Source organism: Trachurus trachurus (genome assembly GCF_905171665.1).
Source record: "Trachurus trachurus genome assembly, chromosome: 7".
Lineage (NCBI taxonomy): Eukaryota > Metazoa > Chordata > Actinopteri > Carangiformes > Carangidae > Trachurus > Trachurus trachurus.
Window position 1 is genome coordinate 7274061 of NC_139901.1, and position 21726 is coordinate 7295786.

The 21726-nt window shown below is 40.5% G+C and overlaps 2 protein-coding genes across 6 annotated transcripts; both read right to left on the reverse strand.

Moving 5' to 3' along the window:
• Positions 1-4366: 4366 nt before the first annotated feature.
• On the reverse strand, positions 4367-11127 carry dnase1l1 (deoxyribonuclease I-like 1). 5 transcript variants are annotated; one of them, XM_083975125.1, is made up of 10 exons: positions 11042-11116; positions 10345-10426; positions 9650-9827; positions 8692-8780; positions 8504-8593; positions 7905-8017; positions 7683-7795; positions 7437-7594; positions 6250-6346; positions 4367-5089 (listed from the first exon to the last, which is right to left on the reverse strand). In XM_083975125.1, the coding sequence occupies exons 3-10, from the start codon at positions 9797-9799 to the stop codon at positions 4910-4912; spliced, it is 990 nt and encodes a 329-aa protein (XP_083831251.1). In that variant the 5' UTR covers positions 9800-9827; positions 10345-10426; positions 11042-11116; the 3' UTR covers positions 4367-4909. The 5 variants fall into 5 exon arrangements, with proteins under 5 accessions (XP_083831251.1, XP_083831252.1, XP_083831250.1 ...); XM_083975126.1 differs by lacking the exon at positions 11042-11116 and adding an exon at positions 10958-11000; XM_083975124.1 differs by lacking the exon at positions 10345-10426 and having other exon boundaries at positions 11042-11127.
• A 2279-nt stretch (positions 11128-13406) lies between these two features.
• On the reverse strand, positions 13407-17033 carry rpl10 (ribosomal protein L10). Its single transcript, XM_083974588.1, has 6 exons — positions 16874-17033; positions 15191-15249; positions 14643-14750; positions 14186-14324; positions 13875-14037; positions 13407-13600 (listed from the first exon to the last, which is right to left on the reverse strand). Exons 1-6 carry the CDS (start codon positions 16894-16896, stop codon positions 13445-13447), a joined length of 648 nt encoding a protein of 215 aa, XP_083830714.1. The 5' UTR covers positions 16897-17033; the 3' UTR covers positions 13407-13444.
• Positions 17034-21726: the final 4693 nt, after the last annotated feature.

The following is a 21726-nucleotide window of genomic DNA, read 5'->3' on the forward strand; positions in this document are numbered from 1 at the left end:
GTCGCAAGACGCTGACAACGGCCGTCGTAGAACCTGTCTCACTGTGCGACGTAAGACGGCCGATTTAGAGCTACGACCAAAGATTTCGCCACGATTCTCCTACGATCCGCCGTCTTTCGTCTGCGACGGCCAAAATCGTACAGGGCATTACACACACACACACACACACACACACACACACACAGAAGGTTTACTGTACGTGTCAGTTGAGTTCAGTGGGATCTGAGACATTTAAGACTTCACAGTCTGAGGACATGTTGACTGTGTTTTCAGGCGGGCTGCCAAAGAACAACATGTTCCTGAACATATAGAAGAACAGAAGCACAAGGCTCAGCCCACACAACCACGCCAACACACACACACACACACACACACACACACACACACACACACACACACACACACACACACACACACACACACACACACACACACACACACACATCCCATAGTGAGTGACTAATCAGTGATACAGCTTTAAAAAAGGTGCTTATGTGTCACATAAGTTCAATCCGTATTACCAGATACATACAGATCTATTTGTTTCTAAACATGTAACCTGTGTGTGTGTTCACAGGTCCTGGTGTGAGGATAAAGAGTTTATGTACAACAATATCTGATAGAATTTGTGAACCACTGGAAGGATACTACTGCATACACACTGTCCCTGAAGGTAACACCTGTCTGGCAGCAAGGAAACACACAAGATGTCGTCCAGGACAGTACATCAGTGAAAAAGGTTGGTTTACTTGTTCTTCAACATCATACTGAGCACCACAACAAGTCACCATGTCAGATATGCTCCACCATCACTTTCACATTGGGTCTATTCAGTGTGAACTGCTCTAGAGAAATGGTGTGAAAATTGAGTGAGTTTGTGTTTTCAAGTTGTGTCCATTTCAAAACTGTGTGAAGTTGTCAGTTAATGTGGGAGAGATGGAAATCAGTAAGTTCATCTTGAGGAGATTAGAAAATAATTAAACTGTAACATTGTCTTCACATGAACCTTTAAAGCAGAACTATGCAGGATTTCGGCTGTAATTATTGTGGCTCAGAGTCACTGTGATGGTAGAGTGACCTATTATGAGGTGAATGGGGTCTAGGCCAATGCGCTCACCCCCCCCACTGGCTGAAAACCGCACTTGCAAGATCAGTCCTCCGTCTCGGTGTAAATCTCATCAATGGATAGAACTATCGCGAGAAACTGCCTTACGGCAGTACGAGATAAGAACGCAGATGACGTCATGCATGTCATGAATCGTGATTGGTTTGAGTTCGGAAAGTCGGAGGAAACCATGGAAACATGTTTGTACTGATGAAGTTCGGCTTGTGGCTAACACGGAGCTAATGCTAACAGACACACACACACCATGGATCTTTTATAAGATAATGTAATACATCATGACACACACACACACGCCTTCGCGTTTTGGAACCTTTATTCATGTGTGTGTGTATGTCTGTGTCTTTGTGTCTTTGTCTGTGTGTGGCCGTATTAGCGTTAGCTCCGTGTTAGCATTAGCTCCCTGTTAGCGTTAGCTCCGTGTTAGCATTAGCTCCGTGCTTAGCAAACACCGCTCTCTACCTTCAGCAGTAAACACAAGCACGTGTAGGGAGGGGGTGGAGGAGGTGGGGCGGCGAGTTTTTTTTTTACGACAGTGACATGTGCCTCCCAGAACTGTGGGGGAGCCCCGGAGTGGGAAAAAAAGAGAAACCAACGAAGGAGCGAGCTATTTCCGGCCAAGTTGCATAGTTCTGCTTTAATATTGTTGCTTCACTAAAGACTCCAGCCACATGTCGGGCCTTTGGCGCAGATACCAAGTTGATGTGTTAAAGTTTTTGTTTCCACAGAAACTACAATTACAACATCTAGTTGTTTACTGTCAGGAGTATATCATACCTGATGCTTCAATATTTGTATGAAGAATCATGTCATTGTACATTCAGCATCCTGTAAACTCAACTAATATACATTCACTAAACCACAGTAGTTGGTTTGTTCATGAAGCTAATGTAATTTCTCCTTTACACTGAATTAAAATCCATCTTGTTATGCTCTTATGAGAAATGAGCTGCGGCGGAACATCTCATCAAATATTAAAGTTTGAACAGTCACTTTGGAAACTGAAACTGAGAAATGGAAAATTAAATGTTCAATTGAATGTTTCCATTTGAAAATGTCTTACTCAAACATCTCAATAATCAGTGACAGTGTTTTTAATCTGCAGGGTATCAGATCGGCCTAGTGAAGTATGATGATGTCATAAACAGTGATCTTGTCATGATACGTTATTAACTAGTTTCAACATGTGTGTTATTTGTGTTTGTACAGGAACAGCCTTCTCAGACACTGAGTGCTCTGACTGCAGACAGGGAACATTTTCTAATGGGACATTTACATCTTGTCGACCACACACACAGTGAGTGACACTTCACATCACACTCAGACACAAGGTTTCTAACAGCTGCAGTGAATTTGTAGTTTCTGTATGCTTACCTGTCAAAATGTCTGTCTGTTATTCCAGATGTGGATCAGGAAGTCAGCTGATCAAACTAGGAACAGCTGAAAGTGATGCTGAATGTGAAGAAAAGGAGAACAGTCCAAATGTGCCAGTGATTGTGGGCAGCAGTGTAGCTACACTGGTTCTTTTATTGATTGGAATCACTGTAATTGTAGTTTACTGTGTCGAACAGCAATCATCCTGTGAGTCATGTCTGGATCAGAACAGTGACAGCAGAAATTATCTGTGTACTCCGAATCCGGCCCGCCGAACCTTCCAATCTGGCCCGCAACTGAGTTCTAATAGTTTACCAGTAATATAATTCTCGGTCTCTGTTTGTGTGTGCCTGTAAGTCAATGCGCTAGGACACGGAGACACGCTCAAAGTGTTTGTGTGTGCCTGTGAGCCCCTGCACTGGGATTAGAAAACGCAGAGGTACCCAAAAGCACCAGGCTTTCAGATGTAGCGTCTTTTGCGCACTGAAACCCATTCAGTGTAGATGCGCGTCATGCACACTCACAACCCAAAAACGATGCCGTAGCGGCACATGTTTGATGCCACGTCCGTGGCGCACAGCTGCACGGACCTGCTTCCCCGTCGGCCTGTGTCTCTCCTACTGTTTCCCACTGAGCTCTGCCCGTGTGTGGAAAAAAGTCGCCTCCAAGATGTACAATGTGTATTATAGAAGAGAAACACGCATTTCAGGATCACTGACTTGTTTCATCAGAACCGATTGTCAGCCTCCTTTCATATTTAGGCTGAAAATCACAGGGCAAGTCAGCAGTGTAAAGCTCCAGCATGTGGGAGTATCTGAAAGTCCAGCTGTCAAGATTTTTAATTTTATATCATACCAAACACCAAAGATATGTATAAATGAAAATTATGATCTTACAGGTAAAATAGAATATAAACAAATAAATTATTAGGCAAAAAGGTGAATTTAATTTCAAACTTGGCCTATTTGAATGTCCGGCCCCAAAGGTGTCTGTTGAGAAAGATTCTGGCCCTTCAACAAATGTAGTTGATGACCCCTGCTGTATATTCAGTTTATGGAGCTCAAAAGAGATCAGTTGCGTGGAGAAGACTGACCTTTGACTCAGGACTCCTGATGGATCATTATGGAGATGGTCTTGTATAATAATGGACAGTGGACTAAATTCAGACATCTAACCGAGCTGATGTCACTTTGTGAATTTGAACACCTGTACCAGAGGTTTGTGCATTAAATAAACACACACTGTGCAGCAGCAAGGACTCTGAAGACCAGCACATAGATGGCAGGTTATTGTTCGTGAGTGTATGTTTGGAGGCTGCTCTTTGCTCACACAAGTACATTTCACTGTGCTGTTTTTGTTTTCTAAGAGTAAAATGGTGTATAACTGTTCCAGGATCCAGTTATACCCCATTAGGGTGCTGACACATTGTCCTTGCAGAGGACAGAAATAAAACAACTGAACTACCAGGAGGAGTTCAGTAGTGCCCAGCTGTGAAATAAAACTTGACTGATGTGTGGGCACTCTGGTTGTGTGTAATAACTAAATTCAAAAGTCTCATAAACATGGAGACAGAGCAGATGGATCAGTTCAATGTTGGTTCTACATTTTAGTGTCTACTGTAACTTAACTATTTGTAAATCAGCAGTAAAAGATAAGTATTTTAATCTTGTTAAACATGTTCTGAATAGTCATACATTTATGTTAAATGTAAAAGTTCCTGTGATAATTAGAGAAAAAAACAGTGGAGTGAAAATTCAAAATTGTGTAATTGTGTATTTTACAAGGAACAACAAAATAAAAATAAAATCTCAACAAGGTTTTACAAAGTGCAATGTTTGTACTGTATAACACTTAATCCCCCCACCCCTATAGCATCATGTTACAGAGAGCTTACTTTACAAATGATCCCATGATGTTAGTTATTCATGAGCTGCTTTTACTTATTTCAGTGCATCAATTCTGTTCACTTTAATGACTTTATTTGTTCATCTAGCTTAATGGTATGGGGACTTGAATTTTCAACAGTAGTTATACTGCCATATACTAGATAAACTGTAGTTGCGGTTTTCAGCAATGATACAAATAATACAGGATTGCCAATAATATTTCATTATAGTTAAAGTGTCTAATTGCAAAACAAGTGTCTTGGACCAGTTTGAGGAAATCAATTAAAGGGTGCAGTTTCCCTAAATTTAAAGAACAAATGCATGAATTGAAGTGAACAGATTTCTGACATTCTAAAATCTAGATACACAGGTAGATTAATTAATGTGCAATATGGTGAAATGTATAGAAAGAGTCCATCACAGCCGACCCTCTATGTGGAGTGTTGTTGGTGACCTTCCTAAAGTTCTCACCAGTTCATATAGTCAACTGCCTGACATAAATCTGTGTGTATTATTCATTATAAAACTACCGAGTAAACACATGGGCGACAAGATGGCTTAGGACAAACCAAGAAATAAACTTCAAAAGAGTTGTTTTCTGATTTGTGCCAGTTAATGACAAAGACGTGGCACCACTGAAGAACCAGTTGGACCTGTCGACCTTCAGCAGCACCTCCACCGGGTAGTGGTCACTGACCTCCAGCGCCTGAGCAGAAACCAGGAGAACGTTAACAAACCTCAGCAGATCAAGAACAGATTCATAAACAGACTCAGGAATTTACAGTAACTGGGTTTGTGAGTTCAGTGAAACACACGTTAGCTGTGTCCCAACTCACAGGCTGCATCCCTAAAGGCAGACTGCATCACAGTGGTGCAACAAGGCTGTTGCATCTCAACAACAACTTTTCGGGCAATAAGGATTTAAATGGGTAGATGCTCAAGGTAGTGTTGTGGTACTCGAGACCACATTTTCAAGGTCTTGGTCTTGTCTCAGTCTTGGTCGAGCTGATTTTTTCTCAAGACCACAGCTGCAGTGACATTTTTTTTTTTAACGCAAATATCTCTCTGTCACTTGCTCACTTTGGTTTATGTAATGTAGGCTAATTCAATTACTTTGAGATAATTCAAATTTGTGTACAAAAGTATATGGTTGTGTAACCATCTGAAAAACTTGTAGATATTATGAAAAAATCATCTTTTCTTTTTAGCTGAGGAATAATGTAAATATCAAGCCACATGATTATTATGAGTACTGAATATATGGTCTTGAAATTGGTCTTGCATTGGTTTGGTCTTGGTCTTGACTCAGTCTCGGGTTAGGTGGTCTAAACTATAACACTAGCTCAAGGTACTGCCAATCCCAGGTTCCATCATGGGCTGGTAATAAAACTACAATAACAGTAGATAACACCAACACAAAAGCCAGGAACACATCGGATGTATGGTGTGTGTGGCTGTTAACAGGTCAGAGTTGTAGACACACGGTCACTGTGTCATGTAATAAAATGCGTGCCTTATGCTTTGTGGCTGTGTTAGATGATTTAGAATTTGGTGTCTCATATTTTTAATATGTGACAAAAACACACCAGCAGACATGTTGATATCATATTAGCACCATACCTGCACCATTGCATATAATTTTATATAATTCTGTATACTATAGTAATCTATGTCCCAGCTAAATCTGAAGATGTCACAAACATCCATCCATTGTCTCACACACAACACTTGTCCATGATGAGCCATGGAAGATTGGATCAAATCCCAGCTGACCATCAAGCTCTGTCATCGCAGTAAAGGCCACAGTCTCCATTAGATGCAGCCCATGAACTGACACACAGCTATTGAAACATGTAGTCATGTTACCTGCTCCTCCGTGAGGTGGTACTCTGTTTGGAAGTTAAACGTTTTGGCTGAAAGAGGCACAAGTGCTCCGGCAAATTTTTCCCCATTCACAACAATCCTGTTGTAGGACATAGAACAGACAAAGTCAACACACGTTTCAGTTACAGTCCAGTTACACCAGAATTAAAACATCAGTGGAGCTGCTGGTCCCAGGTAAAGATCAGCTTTAGTGAAATATGTAAAATAAATGTTCTGAGTAAGTAGTGTGGACTTTTATAAGCAGATGGTCATTTTTCCCAACTGTAACAAAAACTTAGCTGTTGGTCCGGTCACTGAGCACCTCACTGAAAAACATTGTACAAGGCTTGATGTTCATCGATCAGTACATGAACATTAAAATGTTGCTTCCGAAGGAATTTTCCCTAGGAACCTTCTGAGGAGCTTGACCACAGGAACCACAGTCTAATAAACTGATCTATCCCTGAAAAAGTCCCTGGTCAGAGGATGGTAGTTTACAAGTGTTCAGGAACTTTGGGGGGTGTGGTCTGCAGTGCTGAACATTGGTCCAGGCTGCATTTTATTTCACCTGCCATGTTCAGAAGCTGCTGCTGTGGGCTGTGTTTTTTATTGTGGTTTGAGATGGAAAATAAAGCCAATAACAGCTACATTGATAACGAGGTGCACTAAACATTTAAACAGAAGAGGATATCCATCTGGAATTAGTATTGGAGAAATGGAACAAAAATGTATACGCCCAGATATCCGGGTTGTAAAGGAGTGCATCATTTCTGACACCAATGAAGAGGAAGGAGAAGAAAGAACAGGAGCCTTTTAGTTCCTGAAGAAAAAACTACCTGCAACTAAAAGTGATGGGTGATGGGATCATCTGCAGGAACATGTTTAAGCCACTTTAGAAAAAGAGAAAGCTGATATCCATTGAAGCACAGACCTTATTTTGAATATTTTCACAGCTTCAAAGGGTTCCAAAGCAAGACGGGGTAAAGAACTGATAGTGAAATCAGTTTTCTCCTGTAGACATTTCTTTAAAGTGGTTTAAAAAAAAAAAAAAAAAACTTTTTTCCCACAGTGTTTTTCTGTGTTGGTGCTCCTGCTGCTTCTCCCTGCTGGGAGATCACTGCAGGCAGTGCACTGACAGTAACTACCTCACACAACCACACATCACACAACAAACTGTAGTGTGAGTTCACCTGTCGTAGGCGCAGGAGGTGGACGATTTCACAGTCGTGTCAACGTCGTCGTCAATGAGCCAAACGAGGGATTTATCTGTAATCAGACGCACGTTCTTCCTGTTCTTCTTGGCCAGGTAGCCACAGTCAGCGTTGAAGTCCCCGAGAAGAATCACATTCTGCACACACCACAGCGCACAACATCAACACTGGTGGTTATGAAATCATTAAAAACCTTCAAACAGAGTTGATAAGAAGTTCTTTTACCTCAGTTCTCCACATCTTTCTCACTTTTTGCAAAACATCGTACAGAGCATCCAGCTCCTTGGTGGCGTTGGTCGGAGTGGTGTGCTGAGGTATGAGGACAAACTCCTTTATACCTGAATGTACAGATGTGGTAGGAGAGAGAAAGGATGTTGGTGTTAATGCTGGTATTTTCTTCTGCTTTTCATTCTCTTGGATGAGGAACCTGAGTGTTAGAGTACTGACTTGTCCTGGGGGCTTTGAAGCGGACAACAAAAGGCTCTCTGGAGAAGGCATCAACATCTCCTGGTCGATCGTCAGGATACTGATACTGGTCGGTGACGGTCACCGTGTCAGTCCTGCACACCATCAGAGAGACACAGTACAGTGAGTTAGCCAGTTATTTTTAGTTTATTTAACTTTAATCTGAATAATCAGAAGTAAGGGACACCAATAATGTTATTTAAATGCTAAAGTTAAAAAACAAATTACAACAAAAGATACAATTTAATTTTATATATTCACATTTCTATCTTCCTTAATTGTATGTATGGCCTTAATTATTATTGTAAAAATGTAAGTGTTTGTATGAATATATTTTTTCTTTGTCATTTGCGCATTTATTTTAATATTGTGCTATTCTAAATTTAAAATTTGCTATGGGTGAAGGTCTTACTAAGCTCTCTGAGATTTTTGCCTCTTCCTGCACTGTATGTTTGTGATTTGCGCATTCCTTATTTTATTCTTCTTGTGCAAAATGAACCATTGAAACCATTAGTATGTATATTAAAACTGGTACATCTAGAGTGAAAAAGCGGCATGAACGTGGACACAGCTCAGCTCACCTGTAAACAAACACATACTGCTCCTGGTATGACTCGGACCTGCCCAACCGCTCACTGGCCACGGCATCATACTTATGGCTAGTGTCATAGCTGAGGATTACAGAAGAAATATGGTGAATATTGCTGCTGTTATGGGTGTGTGAGGGTGTGTGTGAATGTTGTGTGTGAATGTGTGTATGATTAATCACCTGTTAAGTTGTGTAAGCAGCTGGGGTAAAGCTTTGCCTTTACTGTCTCTCACTTCCTGAAGCAAGCACACATCACAGCGAGTGATGATCTGGAACAACAAGAACGAGACAGAAAAGGTTGACAACTTTCAGATTGGTGTTAGTTGTGTGTACACATGTGTGTGTTTATAATTACAGCTCATACATTATAGTAAATATATTTTGGGCACTAATGAAATACTGACAGGACATGCTGCCAGGTACACAGGAAGAGATGTTGCCTATAGATCTACTGTATATACTGTGTTGTGACACTTACAGCATATGATACGTACTTTGCTCAGCAGGATGATAATCAATAATAACCATGACTTTATGTTTTTCAAGCCTAAATATAATCATCAGAAGTTAGGAGTTACTGTTATGCTATAAATAAATTACACTATGGTCACATGACTTTATTTTGTAGTGTGATTTAGTGACTGCTTCCTCTACAGTCCTTTGCTCTTATTGAATTTGTTTAACACACTATAAACACAATAAGCAAAGTCATCATAAAGTTTAATGTCTCTTTCTACTTTAAATGTTACTGTTATTTTAATTTATTTTAATCCAGTGTGTTCTTACCACAGGTTTAGGTTTTGTTTTTAGTGTTGGTGGGCAATAAAAACAGAAATCTATTCTATTCTATTCACTTGTTTAGCAACCAGACTTTTTTTAAACAGATGTAAAACCTTTAATAAATCAGGACTGGGGTATTTATATACATAAGAAAATATGAAAATGTGTTGAGTTTGTGTAGCTGCAGACCTTACTTCATTAATCTGACAAAAAAACAAAAACAAAACACAAACCCACAGACTTCAGAATGAGGGTGCTAAGATTCTAACTCATTTTGTTTCATTTTTGGACTTGCTGCTGTGTTTGCTGTTTGAGACAAAGGTCAAAGGTCAAAAGTATGCATGTGTCTTTGTCCTACCATGGTGAGAGTCTTCATGACATCGCTCTTCTTGGACTTAGAATCCCCAAAGTGTTGGAGGTTGAAGGCACAAACTCGGAAGTCTGAGGCCCCCTGAACGTCACTCACTCCCATGAGGAAGGAGAGGAGGAGGAGGGAGATGGACTTCATGGCACAGAGCTGCAACAGACAGTCACCTCTGGAGATGAAGACCAGAGACAGTTTGAGAAAATACACCACCTGCAACCATGATTGATGGAAACATGAATTCAACAGAAAAAACAGCTTGGTCTCAATTTCTTGTTTTGAAACCAATGAAAGCCTCACAGCTACGTTAAGCCCATGTGCTGCAACAAAAAGAGACAGCAGATAACACTTGGCCTGTTAGTGTAGTCGACCAAGTCCTCTGTTTGAGCTTCCTCTTCTCTGTCTCAGAGGAGCTTTCTGTTCTGCTAAAACAACCATTATCTTCTCCCCAAACATCCGTGGGCGTAACCAAATATAATGAGTTAAATGTGGCACATGGGGGGTGGGGGTTACTCATGTTGGGTTAAATAAGTAACAAAAAATAATCCATACCACTGCCATGTCTCTGTGTAAAGTCCGGCATTGATCAGCTTATCTTCTCTATCAGTGTAGACGGCTGGTTTAGTTCTGATCAAGTTTCTAAAATATCAGCATCTGTAAGAGCTACAAAGCTAACTAAGACAACATACCAGGCTTATCTGTTGAACTGGTGATGGTTTAGGGTCACCTGATCCAGACACAGCTGTTCACATGTCCTAAAAATAGCATTTGCTGTCATGAGATAGAAGTGAAAGTTTATATCATTTATTTTTAATCGAGGCTGTCATAAGAAGTTGGAATTATGTTTGCTTAAAGTTGTTTAAAATGTTTTTTTAATGGTAGCTTTTTTGTTAAGAAGTCTTTTAAAATAAGCTTAGACTGTCACAATAAAAGCCCACTGACGACACTCAAACATTCAGTCATTCACAGTCACAGTCTCACTACACATCAGCGTTATAATGTAGACGGTGGCAGATGCTGCTCTGCCCATAACATGATCTTATGTGTATACGTGTATGTGGGAAATTCATCGTTCAGCTGTTGGGTTTCACAGTTTGCTTTCCAACATATCTGCTTTCCAACAGCATTTGTGACAGGTTTAATAAACCATACATTATATATATTTTTCTTGTTACCAAAACATAACCATAAACACAACTGTTTCCATGCTTCCTGTCTACACTGGTCCTTTGAGAAGCAGAGAGGACTTAAAAGTGCTACAACCCCCCCGTCAAAAACACACACAAACACAAACATACAGACCTATCAGGTTACAGGTGAAGTTATTTCCTTGACTCAGTCTGTGAAAGATTGAAGTTAGTCCAAACTAAAGCAAGTGTAACTTACCAGGTAGCTACTGGTTCAGACTTGCAGGGTATGTTTGTTTCTTACCGCCTCCCTTCTCTGTGAAACCTGAAGCTGGTGTGTCCATGTGCTTCCTGTGGGAGGGACTAACTGCAGTGGAAACTGTGAGAGTCGGAGAATGACTTTTTACTTCACTGACCCATTGTGTTAAATTCAAATTCATTGACAATAAAATCAACTGTGTTGCATTCACTCAGAGATAAGTGAAGAAAAACTAATTATCATGAGTAGATTACACTCAGTTATTGCAAGATTTGGGGATCAAACATGTATTTTTTTTGTGATCAAATGTTTATTTAAAGAATACAAGTTACAACCAAGAAACATGACTCATTAATGACAATAGAGACAGTACAAAAATTGACTGTAACTAAATCAAAAAAATAATAATAGTGATAGTGTAACCTTGCACTTCAATAAGGTGCAAGAAAAACCAAAACAAATGTGCATAAAAATTATATATATAAAAAAAAAAGGTAAAAAAAAATAGAAAAAAAAAAAAAAAAAAAAAAAAAGGAGAGAGAGAAAAAGGAAAAGGAAAATGGGCACCACCCCCCCACCCCCCACCCCAACAGCACACTCACAGTGGTACGCTCTCTAGCACCCTATGGAGTATAGATCTGACGTGACACACACGCACGGATCAAACATGTATTGTATTCAAAATTATTGAAAATAAAGAATAGACATTACCATTTGATGCATTTGACAACTGTTTTCAGCTGAATTATGTGTGGCTTCATACCCTATTTCCATTTCTATCCACCAATATTGCAGTTCTTAAGAAATGGTGAGGAAGTTAGTTCTACGTTCCTCTTTTTCAGGAAGTTATGATCAGAGTTATTCTCCATATTACTGAATTTAAATAAATATTCGTTTATTTAATGTATGTATAGTTCATGTAATGTAAGTTATCATTTTGTAATGTTATTTAAGTTACAGATGCAAACACTGTTAAGATTTCTTTTTAACAAACTACAAGAACAGAAATGATCTTGTCTTACCTTTGGAGATATAAAAGCCTAGAAAGTCAACACTAATCACAGGTCATGAAAATACCTTGTATTTAATTACATCGATGTCCCTGAGACCTCAGACAGATGTGATGTGGTAATGTGTCTGAAAAAGGTCAAACTGCTGTTTATTCCGTTCTCATCATTTCGTATCAAGCTAATAAAACATGAGGTTTGGTTTCTGGTCTGGTTTTGGTTCCAGTAACACAAACACAGATGCTGGTTAATGTGATAGGGAAGGGTAGGCTATATTTCATTTCACGTTTAAGTCAGTCAAATGCCCTGTAGTGACAATACAGTAAATCAACCAGCAGATGGCACCAAACTAAAGGATGAGCACATCAGGACTTTATTGTTGCTACTGTTGCCATTTTGCCTTTCTAGTCAAAAAGGGAATAAAACTCAGGAAATAATAATTTGACACATGACTGACAGACGTGTTTGGCCTCCTGCTTCCACAGCAGAACACTTCCTCTTCCCTGTGGTCAGCCATTGTTTTGGTATCGAGCTCCCTCTAGCAGTCAATAAATGTATATACCTACATAGCAATACTGTAAATTACAATTACACATTAATGAATTCACCATTTTACGGTCTTTATCCAGTTTTGCAATGTCCAGACTTTTGTCTTACCTCAGCTCCACAGGGTGTTATTTCCCTTTTGTTTATTTGTCAGTTGCAAAGTTTTCACAAAAGTTGATTGAAAATAGACAACATAAGCACCACCAAGAAGTTTGTTGTATTGTTTCATGTTTGAATGATAAACATTAACACAATGTAAATATAAGAATTTTAAATTACTATAATGATCCAACAGATAAATCTATATGCCAAATTGATGAGAAATCCGTGTCAAAGTCAGATTAGTTACAAACATCTTTTTTTCTAATAACTATTAATTATGTTAAATTAATTTTTATTGTTTAAAAATTAAACCCATGTTTTAGTTTAATTGTTTTTCAATCCAATTGATGAAAATAACTTAAGGTCTGCCTTCTGTACAATTTTTTAATCTTTTGATGTGGCAGTTATAAATCAAATTCATCTCTGTAGTTTGTGCCCTGACAAGTTTGAGATGTTTCATAGTTGTCCATTCGCATAATCAAGAGGTGACACACAGACCAGGGCTATCACACATCACTCAACACTGAGGTAAAAAAGGATGAATGTTTGCTGTCAAATCTCTGCCACTTGAGTATTTGAGTGCAGTTCATGCAGAAACCTTCTCTAAAACTGGTCATAAAACTATTTCCAGTCAGGTTTATACTGACTGTACCAGACGGTGACAATTTGCCTGAAACCCAGTGAAATAAAGTGAAAACCAGAACCACCACTTTTTTGTAATCAAACCCACTTTTATTGGTTAGAAAGCCTAGATGGCGTGCAGGGCTCTCCAGCGGTTCAGAGGGCCTCTGCTGGGGATGTACTTCACCCCACAGCCGTCTGAGATCAGACGCTTCTCAGCCATCATGTCATCGAAGTCACAGGCGTTGAACTTGGTGAAGCCGTACTTCTTTGAGATGTGAATCTGAGGGGGACGAAGATGGACGTCAGCTCAAGTACAAAAAATCATTAACAGTGAAAAACAGAGAATCCTGTTTAAGGTTTTGTCTCAGTGGTCCCTTAAAGCACTCAGCACCGCCCAGCTGAGGACATACACAACCAAAGAGTTACTGTCTGCAGCCTTTGCACACCAGAGACACACTGGGAGTAGAACTGGTCGGCTTAATAGACTGCAGAGCTGTGCTATCACAGCATGAGGGATGTACAATGCAATGCTGGGACTGGTGATGATCTTTTACCTTCTGGCGTCCAGGGAACTTGAACTTGGCTCTGCGCAGAGCCTCAATCACATGCTCCTTGTTCTGGGCCTTGGTGCGCACAGACATGATCACCTGGCCGATGTGCACGCGGGCCACGGTGCCCTGGGGTTTACCGAAAGCACCGCGCATTCCAGTCTGGAGCCTGAATAACACGAGATGGAGACAAAGTGGATGAGTTCAGTGTGAGAAGAAAACACAAAACAGTGTTTGGATTATCTGGATTTGGCTCAACCAGCATCAATGACCAACACAACAGTCACTACAGAGTCAATCATCCACACCAGACTCACCTATCAGCTCCAGCACAGGATAACATTTTGTTGATACGGATGACATGGAAGGGATGCAGGCGCATACGGATGTGGAAACCATCCTTACCGCAGGTCTTCACCATGTACTTGTTAGCACAGATACGGGCAGCCTCCAGAGCTGCACACAAGCACAGACACAACAGGGTCAACTTCAGCTTAGACAGACAGCATTTAAAGGACAAGTGCAGCAAAAGTGGTTGATTTTATATCTACAGGTCAGCTGCACTCTATTATGTGCTGCTGTTTATATATAGATCATTTATTTAATGGGATTTCTCATGATATTCACAACTGGATAATCATTCTCCACTGAAGGCTGTTTAAGGACTGAATAAGGGAATTTTTTTTTTTTTACAACACCTAATGTAATCTTGGCATTGTAGTGGGCAAAAGAGTGAACAGCTCCATGTCTGGTCATGTTTCCCTGACCACTCACCTTCGGAAGACAGCTGCTCATACTCATCAGAGACCATGTGGCCGCACAGGGGGAACTCATCTACCTTAGCCTTCTTCCTGCCCAAGTCGAAGATCCTGATCTTGGGATCTAGATTCAAGGAAAAGCAATCACCAATCAATCACTGAACACTTCTCAGGAATGACATAATACAGGATGGGGAACAGTGGATTATCAATGAACCTAACAGCATTATTATTTTGTCTCAGTGGTCCCTTAAAGCACTCAGCACCGCCCAGCTGAGGACATACACAACCAAAGAGTCACTGTCTGCAGCCTTTGCACACCAGAGACACACTGGGAGTAGAACTGGTCGGCTTAATAGACTGCAGGATCAATAACAGCAGACTGTTATGATTACTAGGAAAGACAGTGGGATCAGAAAAGAACTGTATGCAGAAATGCAGCGGCAATTACACATGGACAAGACTTACGAAGCTTGTCGTCTTGCTAGCTGCTGCGTTAACCACTCCACTTCCTATATTCAGGAGGACAATACTGATGCTGGTCAAAGAGCAGAAATAACTCACCAGGCACACCCCTACAGAAGCGGGACTTGGGGTAGGGCTTATTCTTGCAGTAGCGGTAGCTGTGGGAGACACAAGGGTTGAATTAAATTAGAAATTCATTAGTTACTCATGGAATACTGCATGTATTTACTTTTCTTACTGTCAACAAAAAGACAAAATCAAAATGTCACTGAGCGTTTCATGTCTGTGGCCTATAACCCAGCAGCTGGATTCTGCAGTGTTAGTCAAAACGGATGGAAAAGCTGCAAATGTCAAGGACAATTTTAACTGGATTTACCTAGAGTTGATGCTCTAGTCAATATTTGGGGCTACAGGTTAATGCCTCTGGGACTTAATCAAAAATCCTTTTCACACTAGGCATTAAAGTGCATCTCCAGAAGTCAAATCACAGGTGGACAGCTCAGAGTGGATCAGTTCTCTAATACACATGTGGTATCATGTGAACATCTGATCAGATCTCACTTGCCTGCTGTATTAGACAAATTTATGCAAATAAACTCACTATGCATTGTTTTTAAAGAAACTAGTGTGCGCATCGGAAATAACAATACATCACATAATGTATTCACTCATGTACACTGGGCATGCGTATGCCGATGTGAATCCGCCAGCAATTTGTCGCAGAAAATACCAGTCAGAGGAAAAGCAGAGACAGCTCAGTGTTAAAATCTATACAAAACATCAACTACACTAGGAATTCATTATTTGTGCTGCATTCACTACTGGTAGTTGTGACTAACAACCCAATCAGGGAGCAACCATAGTGTACCCTGGGGTTTTCAAACTGACATGGTAACAGAATTGCATATAAAACTCCTCATTTGGACCAGCATGGACGCCAGAAGTAAATGGAGGAAAAGGGATTTTAAAATTAAATCATAACCGTATGTACACATATTCATGTGTATGATGAGCAAAGATCATTTGTGATGCCAACAGGACAAACACTGATTTATCTGGAGGCCTGAAGCATTTTACATTACAAAGCACTTAAAGGATGAACAAGGTAGTGTGGACATGTCCTAAGAGCTGTCCACTAGTGATCGGCTCACTAGATGGATGTTCATGTTGACAATGTGACATGTCTTAGCAGCTTTTGGACAGGCCAGCAAAGACCTGTAATACTGGGATATGCTTTGATCCCAAAGGCAACACTTTCACAAATATGAAGTGAACTGTAGAGGCAGTTTGTCAGTGGGGTCCCTAGGCCCACCAGAGGTCCTGAAGGGACCCAGAGAGACCTACTGTTACAAGTCATCTGTCTACGGTTTCAAGTTGGTTGGACACTAGTGTGTAACCATCACACATTGTAAACTATCGCATTCAAACGCAAACCAATGTTACACATGGAGCTCAAAGGCTGTAGTGAGTTAAAGAGGTAACTTAATGGTAGTGGTCTGGTAGCGGCAGCATCATGCTAGCTGCCAATAGCCCAACAAGCTAACACTTTACATCAGTAACATGACTTTACGACAGTTTGGTTGAAGAGAGAGTGTCGCCGGAGTTAACATTAATACCAGACAGAATAAACACGCTGTTTTAACGCTACAACACACAGATTAAGAGTGAGCGGCCTGCCGGCGTGTTAGCTCCGTGCACATGGTGCGAGTCAGAGCCGCTGCCATTTTCCTCCGAGCTCGGCTGGTCCGGCCCTGCTCACTAACGATGTTACTGTGGACTTACCAGCGGGCTGGTCGGCGGCCCATGGTTGCTATCTGTAAATAAACACACAACAATGTGTTATTGTGTGAAATAAGGACTAAAAAATTTGATAAAGAACTTAAAATGAGACTATTTTATGGAGAGCCGTAGAAGACGCGCTCTGACCACGCACTCACCTAATGGAGGAAAGAAAGAGGTGGCGACTTCCGCTTCGTCATAAGGACGAGGGGGCCGGGGGAAATATATTTTAGATTTATTAACACAGTAATTTTTCTTTCAGAACGATTCGGCCGTGATATAAAAACGTAAAAATAGAAAATATACTAAAATATATGGTCGCAAAAAATATTTTTAATTAGTTGCCGGGTTCAAGTGAATTCTGGGAAATGTCGTTCTTTACGGAGGCCTCCCTCCACGGCTGATGCCAGGGCGCAGGGTGCAGAAAACTGCCATTCATCGAGTGTCCACTTGAGGCAGACTTGTATCCTATATAAAAAGGTGCACTCCCTTTTACTGTAAAAGCTCAATTTTACCTCTTTATTTTACAGCAGAGTGAAACATGTTTTAATCATGTAGGCTATAAAATTGTTTGTCTATAGCCTAAAACATTTTGGTCTCAATGCACACAGAAAAAAGTGTTTTCGTTGAAAAGTTAAAACAGAAATCTGAGTGTGGCTGAATTACAATAGCTACATACAAAATTAGGTAGGCCTATTTAGGTAGGCTAACTGCTAAGACCCTTTGAGTCATTTTTGACCAGGATTTAGCCTATCCTTTAACACCCATAAAGCATGTCGCAAGATCTGCCTTCTTTCACCTGCACCTATTGCCAAAATTAGGAATATCCCCCCTCAGAGTCACGCAGAGAAACCAGTCTATGAATTTATCACCTCTAGGCTGGACTTTAGGGTCTCCAGCTGGTCCAATATGCTGCAGCGAGGGGTATTGCAGGAGTTAAGAGAAAGCACAAAATTCTTCTGCTGACTTACGACGGCTCTTAACAACAAAGCTCAAAGACCTCATTGTTCCTTATTGCCCTAGTAGAACATTTCACTCCCAGAATGCAGCTCTGTTAGTGACTCCCAGTATCTCTAAAACAGACTGGGGGGAGTAGAGCTGGGCTCCTCTAGGTGGAACCAGCTCTCTCCATGGGTCAGGGAGGCAGACACTCTCTACACATTTAAGTCCTGGCTTAAAACCCTCCTGACAGAGCTTTTAGTTAGGGCTGGCTCAGGTAGCCCTGAACCATTTTATAGCTACGCTGCCATATGGCTTCTTAGACTGGGACACACACCAGGCATCTCCTTTCCTCTCATGCACATGTTTGTCTTGTCTTTATCTATACCTTGTCGTTTGGCCTTGGTGTCTCTCACTTTTTCGGTGTTTTTCACAGATTTCTCTGACATGAGACCACCATCTCTCTGCACCAACCGCCGCCTGCATGACCTCCTTTCCTTTGCTCCTAAACCAGCCTGCCCTCCCTCCTTGCACATGACCCAGCCTGCTCACCAGAAGCTGCCTTCATCAGCTCCTCTTGACTTCACTATCACATAGCTAGTATTTAATGTTGTAAACTATTTTCTTTCTTCTGCTATAAAAAAAGTTGCTTAGTTCAAGTAAGTTCAAGTTGGAAGTTTGAATCCGTTTATTGCATGTATTTCTGTCCAGCACGATGCCCTGGTATGCTAACTGGGGAAGAGCAGAAAGCTGTCTATATACTTAGGGCGGGCATACAACCTATTGCAAAAAAAACCAAAAAAAACTTAACCATCCCTTCAGGGATTTTCTAGTTTTTCCTCATGATGAGGAGGTCTAAGGGCAGAGGATGTTGATACACTTGCTTTAAAGCCCTTTGAGAGAAACTGTTGCTGATCATCACCAACACCAACACAGGGCAGCACATCACACTGGTTTACTACTGCACTGGCCTGCCAAGGTGCACAAGGACAGATTTGAAAATCCTACTAGGCTACTTGTCCGAAAAGCAAAAAATGGTCCTATGACATCCTATCCAAAATTCTCCATATTTGATCCCCAAATTCCCCGTCATAACATGGGGGCTAACACAGCTAGAAACTGTAGCCACCAGATAGAGATGTAGACATCAGATACAGAGATCAGGAGGAACTCAATCACAACTCAATGAAAGTCAGATCAGTTAAATTCACACAGCTGATATGTCTACCCATATTAGTCTTGTGAATTTCATCCATGCTATTAAAAAAAAATTCACCATCATAACAGAGAGGAAGCATCCTAACAACAGCAAATGTGGATTCAGTATGACAGGAAGATCACAGTTCAGTGGGTAAAATTCACACAGCTGACTTATACCTGTCAGGTAGCCTCAGTCCTTTAGTGATGACATAGGCACTAAAGCTGTTTACATTTGTCCACAACTGCTTTCAGAACAGTCATGGCATGTAAACTAACATAACTTAATGATGTATGTGATACTGTTGTATCATTGTAAAAACGTTCATGTTTATTGAAACTCAACTGTAGTCAAAGTGGTTTGCAGTTTGGAGCGTATCAGGCATGAAATGTACACTAATATAAGCTATTTTATTCTAGTCAGATGTTATGTGTTAGTTGGCCCATAGGCTACCTTTGTTTAGATTTGGAGACTTGGCTGTAATTAACAGAACAGGCTATAAAACAAAGGATTAATCTGTAATTTACCTGGTCTGTTGTCTTCTTCACCTGCTGAAGTACTTTTAAATAACAACATAAAAAATAAAACAAAAAACTTTTCAGCTCAAAAATGTTAGGTTGTTTCTGATCTGAGCCTCCGGCTGAAAAATGAACAAGGAAGTTCCATGACACAACATTTGCCTTTCACAGGGGGTGGTTGTTTAAAGGCACACGTCAGTTTAATTTGCTTTGCTTTTTACTTTTTGTTTTGTTTACTTAAAATTAATTTATCCACTGAGAAAAAGTGCCGTTTGGTATCTTCAATAAGTAATAACGATGAACTTAAAGAACTAAATGTAATCTATTTGATTTGTCTTATTGGAAAATTCAATTTAGCCATTCTTAATCCGTATTTATGACGTTTTAAACAAGACAGATACCAAATAATGTGTTACTATACAGAATACATTTTTGAATCAATTTGTGCTTCTACTTTAATTTATATTTTTTGTGCCAAGCCCTTGTAGTAGGAAGAGTGGCAGTAGTGGGTGTGACTTTAGCAGGTTGTGTTTGCATGTCTTTGCATCTAGTCTGCATCCTCAACCACGAACAAGGCCTGCATTCATTTTCTTTTCCTGCACTATATAAAACGACCATTAGGTGGCACTATGATACCACATATGAATACAACTCCTGATCCTCTGCGCCCTACATTAGTAATTCTTAAAAAGGAACAATGAGCTCATATCTTAGCTCTTGTTAATGCAGAACAAATGTTGTTCTCTCACTGGGGAATGTGAGGAATCCTAACCTCATTCTGACTGCTCAGTGCGAGCTGCTCTAACATCACTCTACACAACCAGGGCCCAGACATGATGCTTGGTGTCCTCACACCTCTTTGGTTCTAGTTTACATGAGAAACTGCTTTTACGCCGAGACTCTTGCAAATTCATTGTCAGACTGTTGTGAATGGACCTGCTTGAATAAAAATCTGGAGTGTGTGAAGACATGATATCATTTTACAAACACAGTCTGTTCACCCCAGCCCAGATTAGGAAGTGTCGGTCCACTGCCACTCCTTTGCAGAGTGACTCAAACGCAGAGCGGATATCTCAGCAGGAAAGCCACTGAACTTTGAACGAGGTCCCTGCACAGCCTCATGTGAAGGTCAGCTATCAGCGCCGAGCGGGCCTCCCTATCTTGTCCAGTCCTTCTGTTTTGTCTGAATCTCCTCCAGACTTTTCCTGCGTCTGTGCTAAACTCCACTGAAGGGCAAGGATGACGGTGAGACGCTGGAAAGAGAGCAAGGACCAAAAATGGTCCTACATTGTGTGCCTGTTTCTGGTGACCAATGACACACGCAGACACACAAACGCATTACAACAGAAATAGCCCGCTACTAAATACAAAAAAAAGTCTTACAGAACAAACCTTTCCACTTAAATCCATGATACAAAACAGGAACTTCTGAGTAACTGTAAAGGTTTTTTTTTTGTTTTTAACATGAAGTTTTCAACACTTTGGGGGATACTTTTCTTGACCAAGTTTACACGAAAAACCAGATAGGTCCTACTTGATATTTCTACGCTAAATATGAAGTTACAGCATCATAAACACCAACGAGTTAGCCAGACAGTAAAATACCTGCTTTTTCAAACTCAAAACATCCCTGCTCAGGCCAACTTTTGATTAAATATGTTTTTTAGCCATTAGTCTCTTTTCAATGTCTTTCTAGCTTTTGTTGTTTGCAAGTTTTATTGTAGTTGTCTATTCTATTGTATCTTATTGTCAGATTTTTTTATATGTCCTTAAGCACTTTAATCAGCACCAAACTGTCTAATAGTGCAATGAAATAAAGTTTGGTTGGTTGATTGGTCACTCAATTGATTGATTGGTTCTGGCCTGTACACTTCAACATCTGGATAGATTCCAGCTGTTATCCTCCAATGCGTGAGCTTAGAATTATAGGGTTCTATCTCCGTTTTGGGTAGTTCCGAGATATTGAGCATCAAAGTTCCAACTCGGCTTGTGTTTTGGTTGATAGAACCTTATAATTCTAAGCTCACGACACCTGAATTGATCCAGATGTGGAAATAGCATCTGAAGGTCACGAGGGCCAGATTTGGCTCGTAAAAGCTGGATATACAGATCCAGAAGAAAATAAGCACTTGTTGAGTCCCACATCCTCATTTCTCCTCGTTTAAAGCTTATTTATTAACAAATTGCTTCCTGGGATGTTT